Below are 9,351 nucleotides of genomic sequence, written 5' to 3'. Positions count from 1 at the left end.
ATGCAGGATTTGCATTCATGATTTAGCCCTGTCGTATAAGACAATAAATTTGCACACTAGGATCTGTAAATCTGTATTTCTTCATGCCGCAGATAAGAAAAATACCCCCCAAAAATTCATTTCTTCTACACGTATAGAAACGTTCTAATTTTAAGAATAACTGAAATGTACGAATGTCAAGGACTTGACCTGTGCCCCAACCTGTACTAAATAGTGTTACACCAGGTGACAGCCTGAGAACGTCCCCGCTCATCCTTTAGTTCGAAGAGTCGCTTTTCTCACCTTCGCCCGCCCGAACTGAAGTACAGCATCCGAGCGGGAGCCAAGGACTGGCCACTGGCATTTTCAAGCGATAAAATAGCCAGCGATGTCCGTCTCTCATTGGCCATCGGCGATCACAGACCTGTTTTAATGAGCCTGAGCTTTGGAAAAGCTCCACTCACCGCACACGACTGCGAGCAGCTGCTTGAGCAGAACCCTCGGAGCCGCCCACAGGTTAGGAACCGTGTCCTGCAGCTCTTCACCACGCGTGTGATGGAGAACTTGGAGTGGAGGGCGCGTCCCGTGTGGCCAAACGGGACGGATGTTGTCCGATTCAACAGAGAGGTCCTTACCACTAAGAAAAGGAGGACTTGTGGCACCTTAGAGACTAACCAATTTATTAGAGCATGAGCTTTCATGAGCTACAGCTCACTTCATCAGATGCATATCGTGGAAACTGCAGCAGACTTTATATATACACAGAGAATATGAAACAATACCTCCTCCCACCCCACTGTCCTGCTGGTAATAGGGAGGAGGTATTGTTTCATATTCTCTGTGTATATATAAAGTCTGCTGCAGTTTCCACGGCATGCATCCGATGAAGTGAGCTGTAGCTCACGAAAGCTTATGCTCAAATAAATTGGTTAGTCTCTAAGGTGCCACAAGTCCTCCTTTTCTTTTTGCGAATACAGACTAACACGGCTGTTACTCTGAAACCTGTCCTTACCACTGACGTCTGAGCAGTCCCCCTGCGTCAGCGCCTGGGGAAGGTCCGTACGATGGCTCAGCAGTGTTTTCCCATCCGCCGGATGCTTACTAAAGTCGTACGAACCCCCCAGGTCTTTTCGTGGTGCTTCATTGGTCCGAACCTTTCTTCGATAGACGCTTGAGCAGGGACCACGAGCGATAAAAAAACCTCCCTCGGGAACGTTTCTTCTGAAACATTTTACTCCAAACATTCGATTTTCCCTTTTGTCGCTAACAACAAAACCAGCACCCTGAGCCTGGTGCCCCGCAAGCCCAGCATCCCTGGCGGTCGCGTGCCCCTAAATCCAGCCCTGTTGCGGGGCATCTGGGTCACGCAGAGTTTCACTGGCTCTAGCAGAGACAGCAAGCGAGAGCCGGCTCTGGGCAGACTTCCCCTTTCGCAGCTTTATCGACTGTTCCTTTAACAACTCAGCATGTAAATGGATCCCTCCCTCCCCCTGTCACAGGGGCCGGAAGCCACAACCCCTCCCCACCTCCCATCCCTCCTGTCTCTGTCCCACCACTGGGCTAAGAACAGTATCTGCAGCCACTGTCTCTTAGAAGGACCTTGGCCAGGCCCCTCCACCCTCATGCTCCAGGGCGGAGCATGACAATGGGCTGTGAAGAGAGGACCCCAGTGACCGGTTCCAGCCAGGGGGCCAGAGGGGGCCCAGGTGACCCTGTTTATCTGGAGAGAATAGAATGGACCGGGGAGGTCAGAGAGAGTGGACTCCCTGCGGCGTGCTAAGGCTCGGAGAGGTGTGGCTCCAGGAGGTGGAGGGGCCTAACCCCCGAGAGAGAGTGGACCCCGGAGAAGGGCTGTCGCACTGAAGGGGGTTCTCCCCAGGGACTGAACGGCGGAAGAGTGAACACGACCTGTGATTCTGTAACACTGTATAAACAAAGCCTGTGTCACGTCTCTCCCTTGGGGCCTGGCCACATAACCACTGACAGGGTCTCCTCCAGCTCGGGGGCAGGGTCTCTGTGGGGGCATTAGAAGGTCCCTGGATCTCTCCCGGCTAGTGACCCGTTGGGGGCCCAGGATCGAATTTCTCTTTCTCTGATTTTTTTTTGAACCTTGTTGATTTAATTCACACGCTGAGAAAAGCCCCTTCGAACCAGGCGTTACAGCGTAAACCCGTCATCACCGCTCAGCTGTGGCCCAAGGGGCAGGAAACCCAGGCGTCCCCCATCACGCCCGCTCCTCACACGGTGCCACGGCTCGTGTCGCAGATGGGCAGCTTGGCAGGCTGAGCGGGAAGGCTGCAGAGTCAAATGCTCCAGCACCAGGAAATGCCACAGTTACGGTTTTCTGAACAACCTTAACTGTGCTCCCTCATGCAGGTCCATTACAAAGCCAGCCTTCAATTGCACGATCCTGTATTAACATTACCGACATGGGTCACCAGCCGGGCTTGAACCCAGAATGAAAAGGGGATGGAATTTTCATGGCAATCGTGGTCAGTGGCAGATTGAAGACCAGACCCCGTGGTCGCCCGGCTCTCAGCCTGAGGCACCTTCCCCAAGGCTGCAGGGTGCGTTGCGGGTGACCTGTCCCCCCTCCCCACAGAGACACAGACAAGCTGGGAGCTGCATGACGCTTGGCCAGGCTGCCAGTCCCTGGGTTTCCTGGGTTTTGCAAAGGCCCCTGCTTACTTTGACTGCCTTAGATTTTGCCTGCAGATTAGAGAGAAGGTGTGATGGACGCAGGAAGAGATGAGACACCTCGGCTTCCTGTAGCTGGAGCCATCAGCTGAGCACCTTGTTTGGGGCTGGGTGGAGCTGGGCACCGGGGTGTTGCAGGCAGCACTGAAGGGCCCCTCACTGCCCCCGTCATGGCATCTGCTCTCATGAACTTCTTCCTTGGTGAGTATCGAGAGAGCCAGGGCGTGTGTCCACTGGGGGGATCTGAGACCAGGGTGTGTGCCCATGGGGCGGGGGGAATCTGAGTTGCTCTGGGATCTGGTCCCTAATGAGCTGTCTCCTTTCCAGGCTGCTGGCTGGCCGGGCAGAGCGGGGTGTCGGGACAGAGCGGAGAGTCCGGACGTCAGTATCCGTGGTGCAGGGAAAACTTTAGTGTTCAGGATGGGGAGGTGGGGGGAAGTGATTTCCAGCCTATTCGTACCCACAGCAGCCCCCCTGGGCAGGGGCTTAGCACCCTCTTTGCCTCCCACCCCCTTATCCTGGGTCCTGCCCCCAGAGAGCGCGGGGCTGCTCCGTGTCCCCTAGTCACCCTCCCCTGCTGAGCCCCCTATCTGGCCGGGGTCACTGAGGCCCCTGCAGTCAGGTTCCCTGGGCCCTGGTGCACAATGCAGCCTTCGGGCTTAACCCCTTCCTGCCCGCGCTGTAGCTGGGGGACAGGAGGTGGCTGGGTTATGTGGGTGGCCAGCAGCAGTTTGGCGTTAGCTGCCTTTCCACACTGTGCGGGCAGGGACAAGCTGCTTCCGTCCATGGGGGAGAGAGGGAGAGATGAGCTCTGCAAAGACAGGGGCCAGGTCAGCCCGTCCCTGGGCTCACTAACCTGACTGTGTACTGGGTGGAGACGGGAGCCAACCCTCCCATCAGGTGTTCCCCATTCAGGGTTACTGGGAAACCAGCCCAGGACCTGGAGAGAGAGGTCGGGGGATCTGAGACCGGGGTGTGTGCCCATGGGGGAGGGGATCTGAGACCAGGGAGTGTGTCTATGGGGCGGGGGGGATCTGAGTTGCTTTGGGATCTGGTCCCATCCCTTCCCTCCCGCACAATGCCGAAAGGCTGCTGCTGGCTACATTCTGGTGTGAACCCTGGCAGAAATCTGGGGAGGGGAGGCATGTGACTCTATGTCTCTCTGCCCCCCCCCCCCGCCACGTGTTGCAAGACATGGTGCCAGCTACCAGGAGAGGCGGGCCCGTCCCCGGAGGCCCAGCCAGACATGGAGGGCGGAGAGCGCTGGGCAGGGAGGTTCAGGTCAGTCAGTCACCCCCCGTGTGAGAGAGGGGTATGGGAGTGTGTATGTGTGTGTGTAAAACCTCTCCCTGTTGGGGGGAGGGAATAGGGGTGTGTGTGTGTCACCCCCACCCATGTGAAGCCTAAAACCTTACAGATAAGAAGGTCAATATAAAGAACCCAGCTAGGCAGTATTTATTTTTAACAGGGGCTCAGTCAATTTGATGTTAATTTGAATGTTTGTACTGCGTAGTTCTGATCGATTGCCCTTGAACTTGCTTGAATACAAGTAACTTTACCAGGTGTCCCATATTCAGCATGGGGAAATATGGTCACCCTCCTGGTGGGCTGAGATCCGAACCCAGCCCTCAAGTTCCCTGTGGATGCAGTGAGGTGTCTGTTACCCCCGGTACCGTCCCTGGGGCTGGGCACTAAGGGCAGGTTATAGACACACAGGGAGGGGTTTGTGTCTCCCCATCTCACTCCTGTTTGTGTGTGAACACAGAGCTCCCTGCGCCCAGACCCTCCATCTCTGCCAGCCCCAGTGGGGTGATCGCCCTGGGGGGAGCCGTCACCATCCGCTGTCAGTGTCAGTGCGAGTCCAGGAGGTTATTTCTGTATAAAGGTAGATTCCAAATCCAGGAGCTGGATGCTGATGGGGACGAGGGTGAATTCACCATCCCCAGAGCCAAGCGGGAAGACGGAGGGGCCTACAGCTGCCGATCTCGCTCCCGATCGGAGCCTCCCAACTGGTCGTATCGGAGTAACATTGTGTGGATCATTGTAGCAGGTGAGGGGCCCGGTTCAGTGTCCCTAGTCCCAGCCCCACACCCAGCCAGACCGTCACGGGGCTCTCTGGGCAGATGGGACACTCCTTGGGATGTCACTTAACCTGCCTGTACCTCCTTTCCCCCTTGTATGAATGGGGGATAATCATCCCTCCTGCACCTTGTGTCTGGTTAGATACTCAGGACTTGGCTTTACGGCGGGGTTTTTTTCTCACCGTGTCTGTGTGGCACCCAGCACCTCTGACTCGCAGCCCTCTCCCGATCTAATCACTAGACCCCACCCCCTTCCCAGAGCTGGGAATAGAACCCAGGAGTCCTGGCTTCCAGGCTGTGGGGCCCGCAATAGATAGATAGACGGGTGCAGAGGGGTGCTCTGGATTTAGGTCCTCGGGCAGTTTCCGTCGTAGCTCCCAGGAATCTCTGGGGTCTCGGAGAGGTTCCTCTGGCTGGGTTTTCTCCCAGGGGCCCCATCTCTGGGTCCGTGCAGCGAGGATGGGGTGCAGTGACTGTGCCGGGGTCTGTCTCACGGCCTGTTCCCTTCTCACTGCAGAGCTCAGCTACCCCAAACCCTCCATCTCCCTGCAGCCCAGCGGTGGGGTCGTCTTGGGGGGAGCCGTGACCATCCAGTGTTGGGGTCCGCTCCAGAACGTGAGGTTCCTTCTGTACAAAGAGGGAAGCCTGAACGCGCTGCAGAACGCGGAGCTTCCTGGGGTTGAGTTTCTGATTCGCAACGTGAGCCGGAGAGATGCAGGGAGCTACAGCTGCTCTTATCACCACAAATCGGACCTGTCCATGTGGTCGCAGCCCAGCGACCCCGTGGAGCTGGTGGTAGCAGGTGAGGGGCCCGGCTCAGCATCCCCGCTCCCAGCCGTACAGCCAGCCGGACCCTCGGGGCAGGGGCAGTGCAAGGGGGGAAGCAGGCACAGGGCCCCCCCGAATCAGTGGGGCCAGAGCACAGAACTCCTCTGGGGAGCAGAGCCAGCTCCTCTGGCTGCGGGAGGCACACAAAATGCCCCTCCAAAAGGGGCCACATTTTTATTCCTCTGCATGCCCCTGACCTCCCCACCTGCAACTTGAGACCATCGCTCCTTGTTCTTTCATCTGCCCCCCCTGAGAACAGCCCAGCTCCATCCTCTTTGGAACCCCCTCCAGGTGGTTGAAGGCTGCTATCAAATCCCTCCTCGCTCTTCTCTTCTGCGGACTAAATAACCCCAGTTCCCTCAGCCTCTCCTCGTAAGTCATGTGCTCCAGCCCCCTGATCATTTTCGTTGCCCTCTGCTGGGCTCTCTCCAATTTGTCCACATCTTTTCTGTGGTGGGGGGCGCAAATTTGGATGCACCTGAACCCTTTGCTCCACCCCGGAGCCACCTTCTGCACCCCAAAGTCCTCATCCCCAGAGTCTGCACCCCCCCAGTCGGAGCCTGCACCCCCTCCCACACTCTGAACCCCTCGGCCCAGCCCAGAGCCCACTCCCATACCCCAAACCCCTCATCCCCGGCCCCATACCAGATCATGCACCCTCTCCCGCACTCCAAACCCCAAACCCCTTGGCCCCAGTCTGGAGCCCCCTCCTGCACCCAAACCCCCTCATCCCCCGCCCTTCTCAGAGCCTGCACCCCCAGCCCAGAGCTCTGACCCACTCCCACACCCCAACCCCCTCCTAGTAAAAGTGAGTGAGGGTGGAGAAGAGCGAAAGATGGAGGGAGAGGGGATGGAGTGATCAGGGGACAGGGTCTAGGAGAAGGGACGGAGCAGGGGCGGGGCAGGGGTGTTTGGTTTTGTGTGACTAGAAAGTTGGCAGCCCTAGTGGGGACAGACGGCCACGGGTCCATGGGAATGTGGGTCAATGGGGACGTAGGGTGGTGGACACAGGGGAGCACGTCTGGTGAGGGATAGAAAGATGGACAAAGACCTTGTCTACATGAAAACGGGACCCAAAATGACGAATCCCATGTGGTTCCCCACCCCCACTGGTGATCTCCGAGCAATTCTGGGGTGTCAGAATTCACGCCTCCTGGTTTGATACAGCGAGGGAAGGGGGGAGTCCCCACTCCCCAGCCACTAAACTCCCCCTCCACGCTCCCAGGACTGACAGTGACGACTGATGCTGAGTCGGGGGTCGGGTGATCACTAAGCCGCTGTTTTATCCCCTCCCTACACCCTGACAGACGCTGGTTCTATTCCCGCAGGGGGAACCGACCCAACCAAGCCAGGAGTGGAGCCGGCTCCCAGCCGCCCGGGCAGCGCGGGACCAGGTACCAGAGCTGGGGGGGGAATCACCATCGAACCAGCCCTGGAAACAGGCTCGTGATGTCCAGGAGCTGGGGCTGAGATGGGGGCAGTGAATCCGGGTGGGTGGGGCCCAGACACCACAGAGAGGGGCTCATTGACATTGGGGGATGGAGAGACAGCCCCACTGCCCCTCCTCACTGCCAAGCCCCCAGCTCCCCCAAAGTCTCCTGCCCTGCATGTCGCTGCCAGGAAACTGTGGAGGATCCCAGGGGCGGGGCAGGGTCTGGGGCACTGGGCCCTGCTGGGCGCAGGAGGGCTGGGGCTATAACCCCCTTCCCTAGGCCCCATGACATCCCCTTGGCAATAGGGGTGACCATTACCCAGAATTCCCTCTCCTTGCCCTCCCCACATTGGGTTTTCAGGGGATCCCCGCCCCGCCCCCCAATAGATGTTCTGCTGCATCTGGCTGGGCCGTGGGCACCACCGGCATGTGGGGGGCAGCGGGTGATGTCCCAGCCTCCCCCTGCGTGTACTGTTGTGTTTGGCAGGAGCCGAGATACCCCGGGGATGGGCTCACTGCACAGCAGATGGGCCGGGGCAGAGGTACCTGTGGGGGTGGACAGAAGGGCACTATGGGGTGCCAGGTAGCTAAGGGGGGAGTTCAACTGCCCAGGTGCCCCCTTCACCAGGGAAGCTAAAGCTCAGCCCCCTGGGGCAGCAGGACACGGCCTCCCCTGAGGGGTCCGACCCCGGGGATCCCCAGAGCCGCGGCACCTGGGACAGACCCAGAAGGGGGCTGGGCCAGTCCTGCTGGACACGGGGTTGGGGGCTCTGCTCCCGGGGCAGCACCAGCTGCTGATCTCCCTGTCCGAGCCGCCGAGTGACTCTCCCCTTCCCCTCGCAGCAGCCCCCCTGGGGCGCCCGGATTTCACCCACGCCAACATCACCCGCCTGGGGCTGGGCGCCGTGGTCCTGCTTGTCCTGGGGCTGAGCCTGGCTGAAGCCTATTACAGCCGCCGGAGAGGGGCACCCTCGGTGAGGTGACCCCCCCTTCTGTGTCCCCCAGGGGCTGGGCCCAGGGCGACATGGGGCCCCTCTAACTCACCATCTTTCTGAGCCCCCAGGAGCCTGGATCTGGCCGTACAGAGAAGAGAATCTCCCCGGGGGACGAGCTGCTCCACCTTGGGGGACTGCGACTCCAGCACAAACCCCCTGCCCCCAAACCCCTCTGCCTTGAGAATCATTCCCCACAGAGTGCTTCTGTCATAAATATCAAGGGAAGGGTAACCACCTTTCTGTACACAGTGCTATAAAATCCCTCCTGGCCAGAGGCAAAACCCTTCCACCTGTAAAGGGTTAAGAAGCTCAGGTAACCTCGCCAGCACCGGACCCAAAATGACCAATGAGGGGACAAGATACTTTCAAATCTGGAGGAGGGGGGAACAAAGGGTCCTGTCTGTCTGTGTGATGCTTTTGCCGGGAACAGATCAGGAATGCAGCCTTCCAACTCCTGTTAAGTTAGTAAGTAATCTAGCTAGAAAATGGCCGGTTTCAGAGGAGCAGCCGTATTCGTCTGTATTTGCAAAAAGAAAAGGAGTACTTGTGGCACCTTAGAGACTAACCAATTTATTTGAGCATAAGCTTTTGTGAGCTACAGCTCACTTCACCGATGAAGTGACTTGTAGCTCACGAAAGCTCATGCTCAGATAAATTTGTTAGTAGCTAGAAAATGCATTAGATTTCCTTTTGTTTAATAGCTGGTACAATAAGCTGTGCTGGAGGGAATGTATGTTCCTGTTTTTGCATCTTTATGTAACGTAAGATTTTGCCGAGAGGGATTCTCTATGTTTTGAATCTGATTACCCAGTAAGGTATCTACCATCCTGATTTTACAGAGGTGATACTTTTACCTTTTCTTTAATTAAAATTCTTCTTTTAAGAACGGGCTTGATTTTTTCATTGTTCTTAAGATCCAAGGGTTTGGGTCTGTGTTCACCTGTACCCATTGGTGAGGATTCTCATCAAGCCTTCCCCAGGAAAGGGGGTGTACGGCTTGGGGGGATATTTTGGGGGAAGACGTCTCCAAGTGGGCTCTTTCCCTGGTCTTTGTGTAAGATGCTTGGTGGTGGCAGCATACGGTTCAAGGACAAGGCAAAGTTTGTACCTTGGGGAAGTTTTAACCTAAGCTGGTCAGAATAAGCTTAGGGGGTGTTTCATGTGGGTCCCCAAATCTGTACCCTAGAGTTCAGAGTGGGGAAGGAACCTTGACAGCTCCTGACCCAACTGCTGCCCCGCAGGATTGAACCCCGGACTTCTGGCCCCGTGAGCACCAGCCCCTGCGGCACCAGCGAGAGGAGTTGCCCCAGTGCCGGGCGCATCGGGCTCCCCACGGAGC

The 9,351-nt window shown here is 57.4% G+C and overlaps 2 protein-coding genes across 2 annotated transcripts in view; both read left to right on the top strand.

Annotated features, from left to right (window-relative positions):
• LOC311511980 (immunoglobulin superfamily member 1-like) overlaps positions 1–9,351 on the top strand; it is a 112,091-nt gene that overhangs the window by 62,892 nt on the left and 39,848 nt on the right. The window lies entirely within an intron of this gene.
• Positions 1,544–8,830, top strand: LOC311511737 (T-cell-interacting, activating receptor on myeloid cells protein 1-like). The gene is made up of 7 exons (XM_084612582.1): positions 1,544–2,877; positions 3,004–3,057; positions 4,442–4,726; positions 5,275–5,559; positions 6,893–6,979; positions 7,861–7,991; positions 8,081–8,830. Exons 1-7 carry the CDS (start codon positions 2,847–2,849, stop codon positions 8,267–8,269), a joined length of 1,062 nt encoding a protein of 353 aa, XP_084468708.1. The 5' UTR covers positions 1,544–2,846; the 3' UTR covers positions 8,270–8,830.

The sequence above is a fragment of the Lepidochelys olivacea genome (genome assembly GCF_965140295.1).
Source record: "Lepidochelys olivacea isolate rLepOli2 genome assembly, chromosome: 23".
NCBI classification, from domain to species: Eukaryota; Metazoa; Chordata; order Testudines; family Cheloniidae; genus Lepidochelys; species Lepidochelys olivacea.
This window is presented reverse-complemented; position numbering and strand designations above follow the sequence as displayed.

What these genes read in the sequence shown, in the direction of transcription:
- LOC311511737 (XM_084612582.1), top strand. Translation starts at nt 2,847, where the DNA reads ATGGCATCTGCTCTCATGAACTTCTTCCTTG. An exon ending in CCCGGGCAGCGCGGGACCAG is followed by an intron (nt 6,980 to 7,860) that starts GTACCAGAGCTG and finishes TTCCCCTCGCAG; the next exon opens with CAGCCCCCCTGGGGCGCCCG. An exon ending in GCCGGAGAGGGGCACCCTCG is followed by an intron (nt 7,992 to 8,080) that starts GTGAGGTGACCC and finishes CTGAGCCCCCAG; the next exon opens with GAGCCTGGATCTGGCCGTAC.